Consider the following 23,098-nt stretch of genomic DNA (forward strand, 5'->3'; position numbering starts at 1 on the left):
CTGTCAGAGAGAAAAGTGAATGAAAATGAGACAGTGACCTTTATCACCCACTGAGAGCTAGGATACACAGTGACATGATATTACAATTAACAATGTGAGCTATGTGTAAACAATGGATGTGTGGTAATGGAAATCTCATCAAACATCAAAGTTTGCTTCGTGTTCTTGAGAAATCATATCATAGGTAAACAGCTGTATGAGGATTCCATAGTGACAGACTGAATGATGTGTGATGAACACCTGTCTAAATACTGAGCTCGTTCATAGCAAGAATAACATTTCAGTTGTCTAAAATGACTGAGAGGACAACTGATGCTGCTGAGACTTCAAATAAAACTTGATATTAGAATGTTGAAATACAGCATGCTTTGGTATTCAATACGTTTTTAAAAAAAATATTTTTATGTATTTGAGAGAGAGAGAGTGAGCACAAGCAGAGGCAGGGACAGAGGGACAAGCAGACTCCCTTCTGAGGCTGAAGCCTGATGTGGGGCTCAATCCCAGGACCCTGGGATCATGACCTGAGCTGAAGTCAGATGCTTTTTTTTTTTTTTTTTTAAGATTATTTATTTATTTATTTGACAGAGAGAGATCACAGGTAGGCAGATCATGACCTGAGCTGAAGTCAGATGCTTTTTTTTTTTTTTAAGATTATTTATTTATTTATTTGACAGAGAGAGATCACAGGCAGGCAGAGAGAGAGAAGCAGGCTTCCTGCCGAGCAGAGAGCCAGATATGGGGCTCCATCCCAGGACCCCAAGATCATGACCTGAGCTGGAGGCAGCAGCTTAACCCACTGAGCCACCCAGGCGCCCCTGAAGTCAGATGCTTAATGGACTAAGCCATTCAGGTCTCTGCCTGGTATTCAGTACTTTTAAAATATGGTCTGTTTACCAGATCAGAACAAAGCAATGAAGAAAAGCTGAGTTGAAGAGATAGCATGGTAGACTAACTGAAAATTCATTGAGAATACTTTGCATTCCCAAATATCTTTTTTGAGAGCAGTCCTTGACTCTATCATTAATGAGTCATTTTTCTGGGTCAAGCATGATCCAGACCTTGATGGAAAGAGAAGGACAGAACTAGCCTAACTGGCAGGGTTCTACAAGGCCAGATTCCAAAGTAGATTATTTCATTCTTATTTATTTATTTATATTTATATTCAAATTTAATTAGCCAATGTATAGTACATTATTAGTTTTTGATATGATGTTCAATGATTCATTTGTCACTTAAGACCATAGGTTAGGGAATAAAGGGTGCCATGTTCTTTTTTTTTTTTTTTTTTTTCAGATTTTATTTATTTGAAAGAGAGAGAAAGAGAGAATGAATGACAGGGAGATGGAGAGAGAAATTGAAGCAGACTCCATACTGAACATGCCACAACCTCGGGCTTGATCCCACAATTGCAAGATCATGACCTGAGCCAAAAACCAAGAGTCAGGTGCTTAACCAATTGAACCATGTAGGAGTCCTGGATACCATATTGTATGCCATGTGAAAGCTAGAACCAATGTTCAGGAAATAGAAAGGAGGACAGGAACACACAAAATTGATATACAAAACTTGAATTAGAAGTCAGAAAGAGAAGATCAACAGCATGATAACAAATGCTAATTAGTTTAGGAATTATCTGACAAGGCTTTGTTGTCTACAATTTTTTTTTTTTAAACAATCCAGAGAGTGCAGTATATTTAGTCAAGTGTGAAAGGTCTAGAATGGACATACATCTTAGAGGCAGAAGGACTGGTGGGAAGGGGAAAGTTTCATGTGAAAGACACTGATGTAAAATACATAAATAAATAAAATCACTCTTGGTAACATGATATGTAGCTGTTTAAAGATTTTTTTAACTTATCTTTTGCAATTGTTAGATACAGTATCAGTAATGATTTTAATGATAAAGTTTATTTTTTAAAGATTTATTTATTTGAGAGGGAGAGAGAAAGAGATAGCCCAAGCAGGGGAAGGAATAGAGGGAGAAGTGGAACTCATTCCCACCACCCCAAGGTAATGACCAGAGCCAAAACCGAGAGTCAGATGCCTAACCAACTGAGCCACACAGGTGTCCCAATTTAATTTTTTATAAAAATGAAAAAAATATTGTGCCTTGGCCGTTTTCTTTTAAAAAAAACTTATGGGGGCACCTGGATGGCTCAGTGGGTTAAAGTCTCTGCCTTGAGCTCAAGTCATGATCCCAGAATCCTGGGATGGAGCCCCACATCAGGCTCTCTGTTCAGCAGGGAGCCTGCTTCCTCCTCTCTCTCTGCCTGCCTCTGCCTGCTTGTGATCTCTGTCTGTCAAATAAATAAATAAAATCTTTTAAAAAATATATAAATATAAAAAACTTATGAATTTACCTGAGCGCCTTTGGTCCCATTTATTTAGGATAGTTTAGACTGTTTTTCATGGACTTGGCTAAAAATGTAGTACAATATCAATAAAAAGTTCTTTCAATGAGGGCAGTTTCATCAATACTTTCAATTCAGGGTGGCATAAAAGAGCACACACATAGCTCTACTTAATAGTCCCCCTGTCATTGGATAGGTTGAGTATGTTTCTTCTCCCTATTTGATTTTGTTTTCCTACCGATACAATGAAAGATTAGAGAATGGGATCAGAATTCACAAACTGCTGACCTATGAACTAAAGCCATCAGACTGTTAGTTTGGTCAAGGAAATGTTGTTGTTTGTATTTCATCTTGTCTTAATGAATTCTAATACCTTTATGGAGGGGAGGGCATACACACTCATGTTTGCCTGGGGACCTACCAACCCACGCAACCACTGAGTTATATCAAGATTCTATGTTTGTATTTCCTGCATGAGTCCTGAAAGTGCTTCAGTTTGTGACTCTCGGCTTAGACATATTGTCAAATTTCTTTAGGCTCTTGAGGTTTTAATTCTGTAAAACCTCTTAACGGACTAACTGCTCTTTCCCACCCTGCATTGTATAGAGAGAAATTAACTGTAAAGAAATTCATACATGGGCAACCTACCTGGTAGCATCAGGCCATCTCTATGCACTAGCACTTTTAATCGAAACACTCCAGTGACATAGGTATTATCATACCCATTTTTCAGGTTAGAAAATGAGCTAAGATAAGCTAACATTTTGACCATGGTCCAATGTTTGTTAATTGTGGAAATCAGGTTCAAGCCCGTTTTGTCTCTAGGTTCAAGATTGGTTTGTCTCTAAAAACTTCCTACGTCCTAATTTCCCTTAGTGGAAGGAGACTTTCCAAAAGGATCTCTCGAATAATCAAGATTTTCACAGACTTTGAAATGTTGTCAGAGTTAGATAAACAAATGATGTCAGATCTCTAAATATCTCAAACAGTTTTACAAAATATTTTATTTGCATGCTGCTTTCTTTGTTAATGGGAGTTGCTTTCATGCTGTGCTCAGAAACATAACTAGTTTCCTAAAAGGCCACACAGAATTTAGGAATATTGTTAGAAGAAATTTAGCTTTCATTTACATGTTGATGTGGCTTTGGAAAATTTGTCACAAGTCACTCAAATTAGAAGTGTAAAGAGATTTTATTTCTATCACTTAACTTTTTTTCATTTTGTCACTGAGTACTAGTTATCTCATAAATTCAAATTTGTTTTGTATATAATATTACTAAAACTCCACTTGCCTTAATCTGGAAATAGTACTTGATTATTTAGAAAATGTATCTGCTGCAAAACCGTTCTGGTTAAGGTAATTTCAAGTCTGTCTGAATGAAGGAAGACAATGTTATGATGATCATTAATTGAGCAGAAAACTTAGCTGTGCTGCATTTTCAATTGAGAGTTTTGTAAAACTCAAGTTTACTCATGTAAACAGGACTTTTGTGATTAGGATGATTTCCACGTTATGCTAGTCACTGAATAGGCTTACAATAAACATACTGTCTAGCAAATGTCCAGTACAAGAATGTCTGTTTTTATTTATTTTTGTTGTTGTTGTTGTTGTTGTTTTATTTTTATTATTTATTTGACAGATAGAAATCACAAGTAGGCAGACAGGCAGGCAGAGAGAGAGGAGTAAGCAGGCTCCCCGCCGAGCAGAGAGCCCAATATGGGACTCGATTCCAGAACCCTGAGATCATGACCTGAGCCAAAGGCAAAGGCTTAACCCACTGAGCCACCCAGGCGCCCCAAGAATGTCTGTTTTTAAAAGGGAAAATAGAGAAAAATGATCCATTAAAAAAAAAAGGAAAGAGTATTTAGGGCACGTTTTTGTAATTTTTAAACTTTGGATTAACCAGCATTCATCTGAGTTGACCAAAAGATTGAGCCATTAATTTCTAATTTTTTGAAATTTTACTTAAGAAAAAACTGCTTTACAGTTAGAGAATTTACAGATAGAGACTTTCTTCTATGCAGTGCAAATTATTAGAAGACATGTCAAATGATTAGATTGCTGAATCGTACTTTCTGTGAGTAGAATTTGGAGGTGGGAGGGGTTGCAGAAACTACTGCCCTTTTCAAATAATTCACGAATGTGCTAATTGTATGTCAGATATGAAAGTTGAAGCATTGTGACCTTCAAGCCAACCAAAGCCCTTTTCAAGTAAGCCATTTTCATATACATTAATAAAGTGAACAGTGCCCTTCCACAGTTAAATAATGTATGGCTTTTATTTCATTATATGTAAATGCAAATCAAGGAATTGTTTCACTGTTCACATATTAAAAGTAATGCTATAAAAAAGCAGACTATAAATCCACTTAAGTTACATTTTCTGGTACTCTACAATTGTGACCCAAGGATATTTGTTGTATGCATCTATTGTCTGCAGCTAACGTGTGGTTTTCTGCAACTGAATGTATTCTGGACTTGAGTGGTAAAACCTGCAATGTGTTGAAGTATGTAATAACCAACAGAGACATTAGGAAGATTAGAAAAATGATAGAAAGGCTGTTTCCTTGCGGCGATGAAGACAATGAATGAGGAAACATTATGGCTGGACACACTCACTCACCCACTAGCAAGAACAATGTTGAATAAGAGTGAGGATCAAAGGAAAGGGAAGGAATCCCATGCTCTTTCTCATGGCTCTTTCATGGTATAAAGAAAGTATTTGTAAATATTGGGCTTAGGTAATGGACACTAAGTGATTATTTAAAAGAACAGCCATCTCATTGGAAAATAGTGCAAGTTTCAAAAGGAGTAATGTACAAAGGAGTTTAGGTGTTACTAATGCTTGAATCAAATTGACTGCCGGAATGTCAAACAGTTCCCATGAAGTTGTAGTAGAAAAGCAAGAACAGGAAGAAGAATTTAATTATCTTGTATTTGTCCAGCTTTGTAATATATTTGATGCTGAACAAAACGTGGGTAAAGATAAAGTCATGCTTAATGCAACTTACATATGCATGATAGACTGCTGAGGAATGAAAAAAAATAATAATAAAACAATTACAAACTTAAAAAAAGTCGTAATTGTTTGAGATTCCAATAACCTATTAGCATTCAATCCAAAGATAAACTTTTTTTTTTCTAGTCCTATAGGAAACCATAATATAGCATCTTATTACAGGTTGGGTGTTGATACCAAGAGACTAGATAGAGTTGACTGATTCACTCATCAGTCTTCCATTTTATTTTAAACAATTTTCTAGAGCCCTTTGTTACTAATTGTTTCAATAAATCTCTGACTACTTCCATAAAACAGATAGCAGTGACATTTATGAGAATGCTGTTATCACTAAGATTTTTCAATGAGTATGTACATGCTCTAACTTATTTGGGATAACCAATGTTTCTGCATTTCTTTAATAATTTGAAATAATTTCTTTTATTTTGGATTGTATTGAAGGTTGCAAATCTTGCTTGTTCCATGTCAACAAATGAAGATGGAATTAAAATTGTCAGAATTGCAGCCAATCACCTAGAAACCTTGTGTCCACAGGTATGATAACTAAGTTGCTGTCTCTTTCATTAAACTAACTATAAAAAATTGTATATAATACTTTGGAACTTTGTACATATGAAAATATACTAAGGTATTTATTTTAAACACAGAAGATGACTTGTTCTAAGGTTATGGCTTATTCTTTACTAAGCAGCAAGTTCTTTACTTAGCGCCTGATTCTTTTTGTTCTGTTTTGGGTTTTTTTGTTTGTTTGTTTTTTGTTTCAGGGGTTCAGGTCTGCGAATCATCAGTCTTATACAATTCACAGCATTTACCATAGTACATACTCTCCCCATTGTCTATCACCCAACAACCCTATCCCTCAGTTCCTATCCTCCAGGAACCCTCAGTTTGTTTCCTGAGATTAAGAGTCTCATGGTTTGTTTCCCTCTCTGGTTTCATCTTGTTTTATTTTTCCATCTCTTCAGTGAGAACATATGATAATTGTCTTTCTCTGATTGAGCCATTTGGTTTAATATATTAGCCTCTAGTTCCGTCCATGTTGTTGCAAATGGCAATATTTCATTTTTTATGGCTGCATAGTATTCCATTGTATATGTATACCACCTCTTCTTTATCCATTCATCTGTTGATGGACATTTAGTCTCTTTCCATAGTTTGGCTATTGTGGACATTGCTGCTATAAACATTGGGGTTCAGGTGCCCCTTTGGATCACTACCTTTGTATCTTTGGTATAAATACCCAGTAGTGCAATTGTTGGGTTGTAGGGTAGCTCTATTTTCAACTTTTTGAGGAACATCCATGCTGTTTTCCAGAGTGGCTGTACCAGCTTGCATTCCCACAAACAGTGTGAGAGGGTCCCCTTTCTCTTCATCCTCACCAGCAGCTGTTGTTTCCTGACTTGTTAATTTTAGCCATTCTGACTGCTCTGAGGTGGCACCTCACTGTGGTTTTGCACCTGGTTCTTATAACTTTCCCTAAGGGACCATATCAGAATTTTGTGAGAGAAAAGTACAGTGTGAAATCAAAGTAGGGCTTTGTCCAATAATTTGTTTTTAGCCATTATTGATTTTGAAATTTCAGAATATGAAAGGAATGATTTCTTTTCCCCTCTTTTATTCAAAGTAGACCTGAGTTTGAAAAAAAAAAAGCCAGGAAATGTTTTCTTGTCTACAATTCAGAAGTTTTTATTTGTTTGTTATCTGAAAAGTGACATATTTTTAGGGAATTATTTCTAGGATAGTGTCTTGAGCCATGAATTGGTGTACACCTAAGGGCAATTTTAAACACCTTGTCTTAGAATAACCAAGAGATAATATGGATAATTTCTCTCTATAAAATCACAAATGTTTTAAGGATGTGAAATATAACAATGATTAGAGACTTCAAGTCTCTGGATATTTGCTTAGATTCTCATCTTTCTAAAAGTGGTATATGTGTTAAATTATTGATTTACCTTACTGATAATTTCATCTTTAAGAGTATTGAAGAAACAGTAAGATAAACTCATTCTTTGGATTTAACATTGATTAACAAGTAAAAACTGACTAGAGAAGTGGAGTCTAGAGGACCTGCAACTGAAATCTTGCAAATGATGTCAGTTTTCTGAGATCTCACTAGGAACCAGAACACTGCAGTGGGGTCTGTAAAGCGGCTGAATCATTTATCCTCCCCTCAGCAGTCTAGGAGAGTTCGCATTTCTCTATACTATGGATTGCATTTGATGCTGACACCTTTTAAAATGTCTTTTGAATCACAAGAGTATTAAATGCATTTAGTTTTCTAATTCTGTGAATTGCCTGAATCCTTTGCTACTTTTAATTGTCTTTTTTTTTAAACTACATTGCTTGGGTTTGTTAAAAATACATTGTGTTGACTGTTGCTTTTATTTTAACTTTTAAAATAATATTTTGATCACTGAAGATTTTAAGACCTTTAACGATCTATCTTTTAATTCCTTTGATATTTATTGAACATCTACCCTGTATAAGGGTTTGTTGGTTTGTGCATTGTAAAGAAATTCTCCAAGAAAAATTTTACATAGTTTTTATGTTTTGTTAGATCTTTATTTCATCTAAAATTTATTTTTATGTCTAACTGAGGTAGGGATTTTTTTTAATAGTGCTAACAATTGGGCCACCATCATGTATTAAATAGTTGATCCTTTCCCAATTAATGTAAAATGCTATCATTGTTTCACAGATATGCACACAATTTTAAAACATTTCTATTGGTTTATGTACATTTGTATGCAATATATACATTATACATATTTGTAATATGTGCATACATCTACATGTTTTATATAATGCATTAAGCATATGATGATATACATATATCAAATACATAATTTATTTATTAGTATTCCATTTGTAAATATAGATTGATAGGTAAATTGAAATACTTTTCAATGTATACAAGTTTTTGGACTCTCTATTCTTCTTATTTATTCATTATTAAGATATAATGTATTATTTATTTCAGGGGTACAAGTCTGTCATTCAGCAGTCTTACACAACACAGTGCTCATCACAACATACACATTCCCTGATGTCCATCACTCAGGCACTCCACCCCTGTCACCCCCCCCCCCGCGCCTCCATTTCAACAACCCTCAGTTTGTTTCCTGAGATTAAGAGTCTTTTATGGTTTGTCTCCCCCTCTGGTTTTGTCTTGTTTCTTTTTTTCTTCTCTTCCCCTATGAACCTCTGCCTTGTTTCTCAAATTCCACATACCAGTGAGATTATATGATAATTGTCTTTTTCTGATTGACTTATTTTACTTAGCCTAATAACCTCTAGTTCTATCCACATTGTTGCAAATGACAAGATTTCATTTTTTGATGGCTGCATATTATTTCATCATATCTATCTATCTATCTATCTATCTATATCACATCTTCTTTATCCATTCATCTATTGATGGACATCTGGGGTTTTTCAATAGTTTGGCTATTGTGGATATTGCTGCTATAAACATTGGGGTGCAGGTGCCCCTTTGGATTCCTAAATTTGTATCTTTGGTGTGAATTCCCAGTGATGCATTTGTTGGGTGGTAGGGTAGCTCTATTTTCTGGGCTCTCTATTCTATTCCACTGGTATATTTCTTTATACCTGCATTGGTATTGCAATGCCTTAATTATGCTTTTATATTAAATCTGATATCTCTAGGCAGACTGGCTCACCTTTGTTGTTGTTGTTATTGGTGGTGGTTTTTTGTTTGTTTTTTTGTTTCTTTATTGCTCTTCTTACTTTTTGCTTGTTCATATAACTTTCAGGATCAACTTGTCAAGTTCCATGAAAGTACATTAGAATTTTTATTGAAATTATTAAAATATCTTGAATTTTAGATTATTTTAAAAGTAATTGGTCTTCAAGATATTGAATCTTTCCATTAATAAATGTTTTATTAATAAATGTTATTTTAAATGTTTTTTGTATCTCCATAATCAATCTTTTTAAAAAATATCCTTCAGGGGGTCTTTAGACTTTTATCAATTATTACAATAAATTCCATGACTACATGCTGGTGGCTTCCAAAATTTTCTCTCCAGGCCATATCTCTCCCCTAAAGATCACACTCAGATGTAATATAGTCTTGACATTTGGACTTTGAAATCTAGAAGACATCTAAAAGAGCCAAAAAGGAACTCCCAATTGTTCCATTCCCCAAACCTGAAAGTTTTCTTGTCCTCATTCAGTAAATATTTATTGAACTTATGCTATGTGGTAGGCGTTCTGTAGGTATCTGGAGGCTAAATAGTAAAGAAGACAAACAGATGAAAATCCTTGTTCTTGTGAAGTTTATATTCTAATGATATCTAATGGCTGTTTTTTCTATTGAATCCATTAACTAGTCCTATCAATTTCACCAAAAATATTTATCTCAAATCTATATACCTTTCTCCATCTTATCTGTCAGCATCTCAGCCTATACCACCATCATCTCTATCTTGGACCACAGGAACATTTTATACAGTTTCCGTGCTTATACTTGTATCTCTTTAACCTACTTTCTATCTAAAAGCCAAAATAAATTTTAAAGATGTTTATTAAATTGCTTTTCCTAGATTTTGCAGGAAAATTCAAACATTTTTTACATCTTATTCAGATTTATATAAACTTCCAAATGCCTGACTTCCAGCCCTTCCCTGAATTATTTCCCCTTTCACTCATTAGGTCTCTGCATATTGGCCTTTCTGTTTCTAGAATACAGTATGTTCCTTCCCAACTGAGGGAGTTTGCACATGATAATTTCTCAGTGCTTTTACCCCCCATATGGCCAGATCCTGTTACGTTCATTTTGTAAGGACTCAGCTCAGATATCATCTTCACAGAGCTCAGTCTCCTTAAGTCACTCCTCTAGCTTATACCCTATTATGTAACCACATTTATTTATTTTAGAGTATTTATTACAACCTGAAATTATATTTTATATTATTTTGTTACTTTCATTATACATTTTCCTCACTCAAACATAAAGTTCGTGAAGGCAATGATTTAGTCTCTCTTTTCACTACCTATAGCCACTGTACCTAGCAGAAATGCAGCATATATATGCAACATATAAATGAATGATGTTTCTTTTTTTTATTTTTTTTAAAGATTTTATTTATTTATTTGACAGAGAGAGATCACAAGTAGGCAGAGAGGCAGAGAGGAGGAAGCAGACTCCCTGCCGCAGAGAGCCCAATGTGGGACTCGATCCCAGGACCCTGAGATCATGACCTGAGCCGAAGGCAGCGGCTTAACCCACTGAGCCACCGAGGCACCCATGAATGATGTTTCTAGAATGATAAATCATTCTATGTTTATAAAGGACAGCAAGGTTTTTGACAACATCTTTTATGATACTTTTCCTAGCATGGTGTCTCTTCTTTTTGACAATATGGAAAAAAAATAGAGTATAATTAGTTTGAGTTGTAACTGATGAAAAAAAAAATCCTAAAATGGCTGATAATGATGTATAGTCATTAGCCAGGAGTAAGCTCTGTGCTGGAGGGTTGCAGTGATTTGCTCTTGGTTTAGCTCATTTTAGTGTTCTCCTAATGATTTGGATAAGACTATAAAAATAATGTTCTTAAAATTTTCAGTTAAAAATAAGAGTATAAATGACATACTGGCTGAGTCTAGTCAGAAAGAATTTGGATATTTTAGAATATGGACTAAATCTCAGTATCCAGATGAAATGCAACAGGTATAAACACTAAACCATGTATTTTGGGTACTTCAAAACAAATTGCAAAATAGAGAATGGAAGAGTTATGGCTTAGCAAGAATTTACCCTCCCAAAAGCTAAGAGATTTTAGCTGATAGTAATCTTAATGTGCGTCAACAGTGTGGTATAGTTGTCAGAAAATAAACCTAGTATGATTTTAACATCTTTTCATCAAAGAATAAATTCTAAAACTTATCCTCAATCTTCTTTGTATTTCAGAATTATTCTTTAAATTGTACATATTTTAATATAGTGCATCCTAAAATTCAGAATTCGTGGGTCTGGAGTGCAACCTAATTGTGTGTGTGTGCGTGCGTATGTGTGCATATGTGTATATGTGTGTATGAGTGCCCATCTCTGTAAGCTCTATTTTCGCAATACCTATAGAAATACAGCATGTACATACATTTAGGTTCAAGAATTTGACTTCCAGCAATTTATGGGATAGCTATATATGTACACATGCACAGAAGTCAGAGAATAATGTTTTCATGCAGCTTGACTTACAATGACAAGAGCTGGAACCAACCTACATGCCTGTTAGCAGAGAATGTTAAGAACTGTGTCAAGTAGTAAGTCGGCTCAATATATGTTTTGTTATAGAAGTTACCCAGGATAAGAAAAAAGGCAAATTTCAAATGAGTATGTATAATATTGCACTTCTGTGAAACAAGGAGATAGGTTGAGCCGTATGTTTGTGTAGTCATAGGAAATTTTTCAAAAATGTTTTCATGAAAATGTTAATAGTAGTTACTTACAGGAAAGTGAGACTGGAAACAACAAAGATCAAGGAGGATAGTTTTATCATCCATTTTTATTTCTTTTAGAACTCTCAATTTAACCAGGTATTTTTTAAATTTCTAAGTAAATAGTTATATATATATATATATTTAAATTTCTGAGTAAAACCCAATCAATTAAAAATATTGCTAGATTGATTCTGGAGTAAGTCAGGCTGAGAACACACAGGGGTTAGGAGGAGCTGGTAGGGCCACATTAAATTCCTGTTTGTAAAAAGCGATTGAACGCACTGAGGTTTCAGTGAGTTGGATCATCCAGGTCTTACTGGGACTCAAGGACTACAGCTATAGTGCTCTGCCCACTTACGTGTGTCACATTTAAGAAAGAATTGTCACTTGGAGCATATTTAGCATAGGATATTAGAAACAGTGACATGACTTGAAACTATGTCATATGAAAAATTCATAAAAACAACAGGAAATTTCTAGGAAGGAAAAGGTGAGACTTTAAGAAACATTGTCACTGTCACCAAATCTTTAAAGGGCTATGATGCAAAAGACTTAATTCTGAAGATTCCTGAGGGGCAGAGCTACAGTCTGTGAGTAGGAACTATAGGGATACAAGTTTCATCTCAATAGAGAATGAGAGATACTCTCTAACAGAGCTATCCTGAAAGGAAGTGGACTTTGTTGAGAAGGAATTTGGAGTTTCTCAGTGCCACAGACATTCAAACACAAGGAGAGTGACTATATGACCAAGCTATTATAAAGGCAGTCCAAGCCTTGGGTGAGAAGTTTTCCTATAAGTCTCTTAATGCCCAATCCTGAGATCCTCTGAAGGATCCTTTATTTAAAGAGGAGGAATGTGATCTGAATGGTAGCATTTCTGAAATAGCATAGTTGTTTGAACTCAGCCTGGTGGAAAGATAAAACTATCTATAGGACTTAACGCTTATTCTGTTTTAAAAAGGGACTGAGAGGATATTTTAAAAGTAAACTTTTTATATTTGCATAGGACATAAAAATGAGAAAGATAGAATTCAAGGTTCTAAAATATGCTGATAATTTGGACTGATGTTTCAAAGCCCATAAAGGGTAAATATAAAGTCAGGACCTTAGATTAAATAAAATTTATTACGAGTAGATAGGGAAAACATTGCTTACCAAAAGCATCTTGGCCATCAGGAATTGAAAGGGGCTTTTGCTCGCTAGTTCAATGAGTTCAAATACTGATCCATGAAAGGATTTTCATGGTGTATATTGAAATTAGGTCCATAATAATCAGCTTTTTTTCACAAAGTAAAACTTATTCAACTTTTTATTAGAAACTGATGTACTTTCTTCTCGTTTGATATTCATCAAAAACATTTGATTTATGAAATAATAATGAAAGTAGGTAATAACTTTTCATACGGTTATTTCTTTACTTGGCAAAATAAAAATTTCCCAACCCTGTGTCAGTTACTTCCCTTGCCCCTCTACTTAGCTTTTTTCAAAAATATTTGTAGGATGAAAAGTCCAGAAAATTAAAAGTACTAATTTAAGTAACTATATGTCAGTAGCATGACATGGAGGCCATCTTAGAGCTTTAAAGTGATTATGATATCCTCTGAAATAGGGAAAAATTTCCAGTGTACTTGTTTTGGAGCTGTCTATATTGAGAATACCATATTTGGTTCAGGCCCTGTGATTTAAAGGCTAAGCAGAAAAAGAATGAGTTGTTTTAGGTGTAGTGAATTATTGCCTAGCCACAAGAAGTTTTTTTTTTTTTATTTTAATTTTTTTATTTTTTATAAACATATATTTTTATCCCCAGGGGTACAGGTCTGTGAATCACCAGGTTTACACACTTCACAGCACTCACCAAATCACATACCCTCCCCAATGTCCATAATCCCACCCCCTTCTCCCAAACCCCTCCCCCCGGCAACCCTCAGTTTGTTTTGTGAGATTAAGAGTCACTTATGGTTTGTCTCCCTCCCAATCCCATCTTGTTTCATTTATTCTTCTTCTACCCACTTGAGCCTCCATGTTGCATCACCACTTCCTCATATCGGGGAGATCATATGATAGTTGTCTTTCTCTGCTTGACTTATTTCACTAAGCATGATACGCTCTAGTTCCATCCATGTTGTCGCAAATGGCAAGATTTCATTTCTTTTGATGGCTGCATAGTATTCCATTGTGTATATATACCACATCTTCTTGATCCATTCATCTGTTGATGGACATCTAGGTTCTTTCCATAGTTTGGCTATTGTGGACATTGCTGCTATAAACATTCGGGTGCATGTGCCCCTTTGGATCACTACGTTTGTATCTTTAGGGTAAATACCCAATAGTGCAATTGCTGGGTCATAGGGCAGTTCTATTTTCAACATTTTGAGGAACCTCCATGCTGTTTTCCAGAGTGGCTGCACCAGCTTGCATTCCCACCAACAGTGTAGGAGGGTTCCCCTTTCTCCGCATCCTCGCCAGCATCTGTCATTTCCTGACTTGTTGATTTTAGCCATTCTGACTGGTGTGAGGAGATATCTCATTGTGGTTTTGATTTGTATTTCCCTGATGCCGAGTGATATGGAGCACTTTTTCATGTGTCTGTTGGCCATCTGGATGTCTTCTTTGCAGAAATGTCTGTTCATGTCCTCTGCCCATTTCTTGATTGGATTATTTGTTCTTTGGGTGTTGAGTTTGCTAAGTTCTTTATAGATTCTGGACACTAGTCCTTTATCTGATATGTCGTTTGCAAATATCTTCTTCCATTCTGTCAGTTGTCTTTTGATTTTGTTAACTGTTTCCTTTGCTGTGCAAAAGCTTTTGATCTTGATGAAATCCCAGTAGTTCATTTTTTCCCTTGCTTCCCTTGCCTTTTGCGTTGTTCCTAGGAAGATGTTGCTGTGGCAGAGGTCGAAGAGGTTGCTGCCCGTGTTCTCCTCAAGGATTTTGATGGATTCCTTTCGTACATTGAGGTCTTTCATCCATTTTGAGTCTATTTTTGTGTGTGGTGTAAGGGAATGGTCCAATTTCATTTTTCTGCATGTGGCTGTCCAATTTTCCCAGCACCATTTATTGAAGAGGCTGTCTTTTTTCCATTGGACATTCTTTCCTGCTTTGTCGAAGATTAGTTGACCATAGAGTTGAGGGTCTATTTCTGGGCTCTCTATTCTGTTCCATTGATCTATGTGTCTGTTTTTGTGCCAGTACCATGCTGTCTTGATGATGACAGCTTTGTAATAGAGCTTGAAGTCCGGAATTGTGATGCCACCAACGTTGGCTTTCTTTTTCAATATCCCTTTGGCTATTCGAGGTCTTTTCTGGTTCCATATAAATTTTAGCATTATTTGTTCCATTTCTTTGAAAAAGATGGATGGTACTTTGATAGGAATTGCATTAAATGTGTAGATTGCTTTAGGTAGCATAGACATTTTCACAATATTTATTCTTCCAATCCACGAGCATGGAACATTTTTCCATTTCTTTGTGTCTTCCTCAATTTCTTTCATGAGTACTTTATAGTTTTCTGAGTATAGATTCTGTGTCTCTTTGGTTAGGTTTATTCCTAGTTATCTTATGGTTTTGGATGCAATTGTAAATGGGATTGACTCCTTAATATCTCTTTCTTCTGTCTTGCTGTTGGTGTAGAGAAATGCAACTGATTTCTGTGCATTGATTTTATATCCTGACACTTTACTGAATTCCTGTATAAGTTCTAGCAGTTTTGGAGTGCAGTCTTTTGGGTTTTCCACATATAGTATCATATCATCTGCGAAGAGTGATAATTTGACTTCTTCTTTGCCGATTTGGATGCCTTTAATTTCCTTTTGTTGTCTGATTGCTGAGGCTAGGACCTCTAGTACGATGTTGAATAGCAGTGGTGATAATGGACATCCCTGCCGTGTTCCTGACCTTAGCGGAAAAGCTTTCAGTTTTTCTCCATTGAGAATGATATTTGCGGTGGGTTTTTCATAGATGGCTTTGATGATATTGAGGTATGTGCCCTCTATCCCTACACTTTGAAGAGTTTTCATCAGGAAGGTATGTTGTACTTTGTCAAATGCTTTTTCAGCATCTATTGAGAGTATCATATGGTTCTTGTTTTTTCTTTTATTGATGTGTTGTATCACATTGACTGATTTGCGGATGTTGAACCAACCTTGCAGCCCTGGAATAAATCCCACTTGGTCGTGGTGAATAATCTTTTTAATGTACTGTTGAATCCTATTGGCTAGTATTTTGTTGAGTATTTTCGCATCTGTGTTCATCAAGGATATCGGTCTATAGCTCTCTTTTTTGGTGGGCAAAAGAGGGACAAACAGCTACTGGACCACGAGGGGAGAATTCGAGAGATAAGTGACACCATAAGACGAAACAACATTAGAATAATTGGGATTCCAGAAGAAGAAGAAAGAGAGAGGGGAGCAGAAGGTATACTGGAGAGAATTATTGGGGAGAATTTCCCCAATATGGCAAAGGGAACGAGCATCAAAATTCAGGAGGTTCAGAGAATGCCCCTCAAAATCAATAAGAATAGGCCCACACCCCATCACCTAATAGTAAAATTTACAAGTCTCAGTGACAAAGAGAAAATCCTGAAAGCAGCCCGGGAAAAGAAGTCTATAACATACAATGGTAAAAATATTAGATTGGCAGCTGACTTATCCACAGAGACCTGGCAAGCCAGAAAGAGCTGGCATGATATTTTCAGAGCACTAAACGAGAAAAACATGCAGCCAAGAATACTATATCCAGCTAGGCTATCATTGAAAATAGAAGGAGAGATTAAAAGCTTCCAGGACAAACAACAACTGAAAGAATTTGCAAATACCAAACCAGCTCTACAGGAAACATTGAAAGGGGTCCTCTAAGCAAAGAGAGAGCCTACAAGTGGTAGATCAGAAAGGAACAAAGACCATATACAGTAACAGTCACCTTACAGGCAATACAATGGCACTAAATTCATATCTCTCAATAGTTACCCTGAATGTTAATGGCTAAATGCCCCTGTCAAAAGACACAGGGTATCAGAATGGATAAAAAAACAAAACCCATCTATATGTTGCCTCCAAGAAACACATTTTAAGCCCGAAGACACCTCCAGATTTAAAGTGAGGGGGTGGAAAAGAATTTACCATGCTAATGGACATCAGAAGAAAGCAGGAGTGGCAATCCTTATATCAGATCAATTAGATTTTAAGCCAAAGACTATAATAAGAGATGAGGAAGGACACTATATCATACTCCAAGGGTCTGTCCAACAAGAAGATTTAACAATTTTAAATATCTATGCCCCCAATGTGGGAGCAGCCAACTATATAAACCAATTAATAACAAAATCAAAGAAACACATCAACAATAATACAATAATAGTAGGGGACTTTAACACTCCCCTCACTGAAATGGACAGGTCATCCAAGCAAAAGATCAGCAAGGAAATAAAGGCCTTAAACGACACACTGGACCAGATGGACATCACAGATATATTCAGAATATTTCATCCCAAAGCAACCGAATACACATTCTTCTCTAGTGCACATGGAACATTCTCCAGAATAGATCACATCCTCGGTCCTAAATCAGGACTCAACCGGTATCAAAAGATTGGGATCATTCCCTGCATATTTTCAGACCACAATGCTCTAAAGCTAGAACTCAACCACAAAAGGAAGTTTGGAAAGAACCCAAATACATGGAGACTAAACTGTATCCTTCTAAAGAATGAATGGGTCAACCGGGAAATTAAAGAAGAATTGAAAAAAATCATGGAAACAAATGATAATGAAAATACAATGGTTCAAAATCTGTGGGACACAACAAAGGCAGTCCTGAGAGGAAAATATATAGCGGTACAAGCCTTTCTCAAGAAACAAGAAAGGTCTCAGGTACACAACCTAACCCTACACCTAAAGGAGCTGGAGAAAGAACAAGAAAGAAACCCTAAGCCCAGCAGGAGAAGAGAAATCATAAAGATCAGAGCAGAAATCAATGAAATAGAAACCAAAAAAACAATCGAACAAATCAACGAAAGTAGGAGCTGGTTCTTTGAAAGAATTAATAAAATTGATAAACCCCTGGCCCGACTTATCAAAAAGAAAAGAGAAAGGACCTAAATAAGTAAAATCATGAATGAAAGAGGAGAGATCACAACTAACACCAAAGAAATACAAACTATTATAAGAACGTACTATGAGCAACTCTACGGCAATAAATTTGACAATCTGGAATAAATGGATGCATTCCTAGAAACATATAAACTACCACAACTGAATCAGGAAGAAATAGAAAGCCTGAATAGACCCATAACCAGTAAGGAGATTGAAACAGTCATTAAAAATCTCCAAACAAACAAAAGCCCAGGGCCAGACAGCTTCCCGGGGGAATTCTACCAAACATTTAAAGAAGAACTAATTCCTATTCTCCTGAAACTGTTCCAAAAAATAGAAATGGAAGGAAAACTTCCAAACTCATTTTATGAGGCCAGCATCACCTTGATCCCAAAGAAGTATTTAACTAAAAGCCAAATAGGCTGTGTCTTGTCAAATATGTTAGAAATAGAATTTTATTATTGGGGTGGTAGAGGTATTAGAAGTCACAAGTGCTTTTTTTGTGTTTTTGTTTGTTTGTTTTGTCAGTAAGATTCTTTAATAAAAAAAAAAAAATGGTGAAAATCTAGGATATTTTCCCTGTAGTGAATACAATTATACTCAACTAAGCAGACTCTCACAAGTGCTTAGATTTTCCAAAATCAAGTTATGTTTTCTAATGACTGTCATGTTTGAATCAATATCTAATATAGCTTTGTTATATCTTCTGTTTATCCTTATCATTGAATGCTATATTATATGATGACTTGACAGAGCTAAAACAGCTTGTAAAGGCATCTCGTTTATTTTCAGTGATGTGCTGGGGATATGTTTTTACAAGTTACCTATTGTAAATCAATAATTACTTTCTAAAAGGGTTGTATATTGAGTGTGTTAAAAAGTAGAGACAAGGTAGATGGCGTCACCCGGAGCGTGAGTTGTCGCACGAGGATATTGAAGACAATGGCTAAGAACAAACTAAGAGGGCAGAAGTCCAGGAATGTATTTCATATAGCCAGCCAAAAAAACTTTAAGTCTAAAAACAAAGCAAAACCAGTTACCACTAACCTTAAGAAGATAAACATTGTGAATAATGAAAAAGTTACCAGAGTGAATAAAGCTTTTGTAGATATACAAAAGGAACTTGCACATTTCTCAAAAGGCCTTTCCCTTGAACCTTTGCAGAAACAGCTGATTCCTCAGCAGTGTCATGAAAACGAACCACTTAATGTTGATGAAGCGACAAGATTAATGGCTCAGTTGTAATACACTGGAGATACATCAAATACCCCAAAAAGACCAATAAATTAAATGTTTTATACAGTTTTATTTAAAAAAAAAATGTAGAGACAAAAGTCAAGTTTGCCCCAGACATAGAAGTTTGTGAAGTATAGAAAGAGCAAAGTACCTTGGGAAGGGTATGCAGTGGACATCACCTGTATTCATATTTAAACATGGAAAAATATAACCTCCGTGAAGGTGGGAATTTGGGGTCCACTGATGTAGCCTAAAAATAGTGCCTGACACATCACAGGTACTCCGTACATATTTATGAAGTGAATATTTCTATCCACGTGAACTTACTTTGTGTTGTAGCCACAGGGGGGTGGATGCTGAAAGCCAGCACTATTCCTCATCCATTCCTGTTCTCTGGGAGGTATAGAAACTCCCAGTTTCAAACCAAAGTCATAAAAGTTACCCATATGACACTAACTCTTTGAACTACAAATCATGTGAAGTTACTGGCATTATCTCCCCTTGCATAGACAGGATTGTTTTGTTATCATAGCAGCTTGTTCTGATTAAGTTATGATGTGTTACTGTATTCAGTACACATTTCAGTAAGGGTATCAGGCTATCTCTTTCCAAATGAAAAACATATTGTAATTTGTATGGGATTCTGTTTGTTTTTGTGATCAAGAAGCTGTCATATCTATGAATTGAAAGCACTTAATTTTCTCAGAATCATGCTCTGGGGAAGCAGATATGTTTTCTTTCATTTTCTATAGATGATAATGATGATGGGTGTTTTGTTTGCAACTAAACAATATAGGATTCAAATAGTCAATTTGAAATAATCATATTCTTTAAGAATCCCAGAGTATACCTATGAGTGTTGTGACAGGCTTTTTACAATTATGCCTAATTTATTTCTTTTTTCTTAAGAGAATGGCAAAGAAAACAAAACAACAACAACAACAATGAAAAACTCTTAATATTTTGGAAACCAGGAGTCATATAAGACTATAAAGGCTAAAATTAAGTAATCATTTTTTTTTTTTTTGAAGAAGCTGATTATGATTGAATAGTTGATTCTCAAATTCTCTAGGGTGATTTCAGATTGGAAGCCTAGGATCAGTCTCTTCCTGGTGATGCCATGGTATTTATTTGGGGAGACTGTGATTGAATGCAGCTATGAACATAGTTACTTTCCAAGCTGTAAATTAAGCTCTGTGTTATTGTACTATCATTGTTTTGCCTCCTGTCCCAATTATGCAATCAGCCACTCCCTTCCACTCACTCCAAGAATACCTTCATTCAATAAATACTCGCTGACGACCTACTTGGAAAACCCATGAATCTATGGTGAGCCGGGGTGGGAATCAGGGATTCATGGGATACCCAGTGGAGCAAGCATGAGGAATAAGTTCTGAGTTCATTGAGAAGGGGCTGTATCTAAGAAAATTTGAGGTGTTGTGCTCTAGAAGAAGGGACAAAGTTGTGGAAGACAAGTCATAGACATTAAATTCAAGTGGGGAGGTGAGGTTGGTCACAAATTAGATAATGATTTGAAATAAGTAGACAGAGCTAAGTGTAATTTAGTATGCAGGTTGAGGCAAGAATTTCTGAATTAAATCACAAAGACTATGCTGGAGTCCTCATTTACACTTATGGTATGTGCTGTGATAGTAAGCATATGAGCATAAATTACCTGTGCCAGCCCAGACAATGTTCTAGTCATGGAGGAAAACAAAGATGGAGCTTTGTTTACATTGTTTCCAATGAGAAGGGACAATGCATCACCCAGGTAAAAAGGGAAATGATATTAGAGAGGAATGTTTTGAAATGCTGTGGGAGTTAAAGACTCATGTCAGTTAGGGGATTCAGGGAGGGGTCTCATAAAGGTGACATATTCTATAGGATTTAAAGGATAAGCAAGATTTAGACATTTGGGAAAATATTAAAAGGGCATTCTAGGTAAAGGAGATGGAAAAGCATATAACAAAAATTTTAAAAATGAGTAACTAAATCTGTGTAAGCTACATTGTTTCTTAACAGGAAAGCTCTTGACATTTTGGGTGGAATAATTCTTTGTTGTGTGAGACACAACGGTGGGGATCTGCCTGCCAGAAAATTCAGAATCTAGGGCACTAAATACATAACCACCACCTCCCAGCTCAGTCTCTGTGATAACAGAAAATGCCTCCATGCATTTCCAAGTTCCTCCTAGGGGATACTGCCCCATGTGAGAACAAGTGGGAAACCATGAGCTGTGGAAAAGGAAGATGTTCTATACACAATTGAAATATAGGCCTTAGCCCTTACTGCCAAGTAAAGGAATTTAGATTTGGAATTTAGTAGAGGATAACAAGTCATTATAGGTTTTGAGTAGAAGAGTGACATTATCACAGCTGTGCTTCCTGGGAAATAATCTGGAAACTGTGTCAACTGAATGGAAAATGCGATAGGCAGGACCAGTGAAAAAATTATAGAGTACTATGTAAAAAGTCAGAATTTGAATAAAGGGCACAAGAATAAAAATTTGCAAGATAGGACAAGTTGTGAGTAGACTATATAAATTGACCAGGAATTGAAAACAACATGAGATTATGGTAATGATGAAGGCAAAAGAGGATAAATTTGAGGGTTTATTTAGCCTGGCACCTGGGAAGATCATAGTTGTTGTTGTTTTTGTTGTTGTTGTTTGTTTGTTTTGTTGTTGTTGTTTTTGTTTTTTGTTTTTAGGAGAAATTGGAAATACAAAGAAAGAGGAGTCACATTAGGACTGAATTAATATATTTAAAGCACTACCAAAATATTTAGGTAATGCTTTAAATATATTTAAGTTAGTCTCAGGTGCCTGGGTGGCTCAGATGGTTAAGTGTCGGCCTTTGGCTCAGGTCATGATCCTAGGGTCCTAGGATCGAGTCCCACATTGGGCTCCTTGCTCAGCAGGGAGCCTGCTTCCCCCAATGCCTCTGCCTTTCTCTCTCTCTTTTTCTCTCTCTCTGTCTCTCATGAATAAATAAATAAAATCTTAAAAAATAAATATATTTAAGTTAGTCTCAACATAAAGTTAAGATTATAACAAACACATTCAAGAAGTTGAGATATATTAGCCAAATGTAATGGCCATGCATATAGAGATGACAGGTGGAACGGTTTCATGTAAAGCTAGATTGCTAAAGAGCAAGAGAAAATTAAAGGGTCAAAAGTAGAACCTTAAGAAAATACATCTAGGAGAGAAGAGGATGAACCTGAGAAAGAAAAATCATCAAAGTAGGAAGAAAGGCAGGAAATGTGTAGCTTAGTGAAAGTCTTTCAAGAAGAAAATACCAACATGGTGGACAGCAATACTGTGCTCCTGAGATGTCCAGTGGGATTAATTGGCAGGTTTCAGGTGCAGTTAGAAATTGGGAAATCATTGTGATCTTAACAAAAGAGGTTTTGGGGGCATCATGGAAAAGGAAAGATTTTATTTCTCCAGTGAATTAAAAGTAAGTTTAATTATAGAAAAGAAAAACACTAGAGACTCCCACTACACAGATTTTTATCACAGAATCTACCAATACCTTTACTACCAGTTATTTTTCAATAATTCTTTTCATCTCCAGAATCTATGCTGTATACTACGTTTTTAAGCAATTTAACAGTTTTGTCTAAAGAATATTTTTTATTCAGTTAGGTCAAGCTCAAGGAGCTAAATATTAACAAGAGCTATCACAGATTTTTGATAAGTAATAAAATGTTCTGAATTTGCAGGTGATTAACACACAAATCTTAAATACATAGATTTAAAAATATAAATTTAGAACTTTGGATATCACTATGCAATTCAGTAGGTAATATTAGTGCTGAAAATACTGGGTGGTCACACTACTTTTAAATGTGAGTCTAAAATGAAATATCTATCAGTGCCAAGATATTTAACCAAATGGAGAATATCTATGCCTGTTCCTCTCAAGAACTT

At 35.7% G+C, this 23,098-nt stretch overlaps 2 protein-coding genes across 4 annotated transcripts in view; both read left to right on the top strand.

The window, feature by feature from the left end:
• The window catches only part of CTNNA3 (catenin alpha 3), a 1,821,555-nt gene that overhangs the window by 1,174,998 nt on the left and 623,459 nt on the right, over positions 1 to 23,098 (top strand). For all 3 annotated transcript variants that reach the window (XM_045069885.1, XM_045069887.1, XM_045069886.1), the window contains exon 10: positions 5,813 to 5,905. In XM_045069885.1, coding sequence (XP_044925820.1) covers positions 5,813 to 5,905 — 93 coding nt within the window. The remainder of the gene's footprint in view (positions 1 to 5,812; positions 5,906 to 23,098) is intronic.
• Positions 18,825 to 19,230, top strand: LOC123389115 (ribosomal biogenesis factor-like). Its single transcript, XM_045069888.1, has one exon. The coding sequence runs from the start codon at positions 18,871 to 18,873 to the stop codon at positions 19,171 to 19,173; it is 303 nt and encodes a 100-aa protein (XP_044925823.1). The 5' UTR covers positions 18,825 to 18,870; the 3' UTR covers positions 19,174 to 19,230.

Source organism: Mustela putorius, unplaced genomic scaffold, assembly GCF_011764305.1.
Source record: "Mustela putorius furo isolate JIRA1106 unplaced genomic scaffold, ASM1176430v1.1 tig00003949_pilon_pilon_pilon, whole genome shotgun sequence".
Lineage (NCBI taxonomy): Eukaryota > Metazoa > Chordata > Mammalia > Carnivora > Mustelidae > Mustela > Mustela putorius.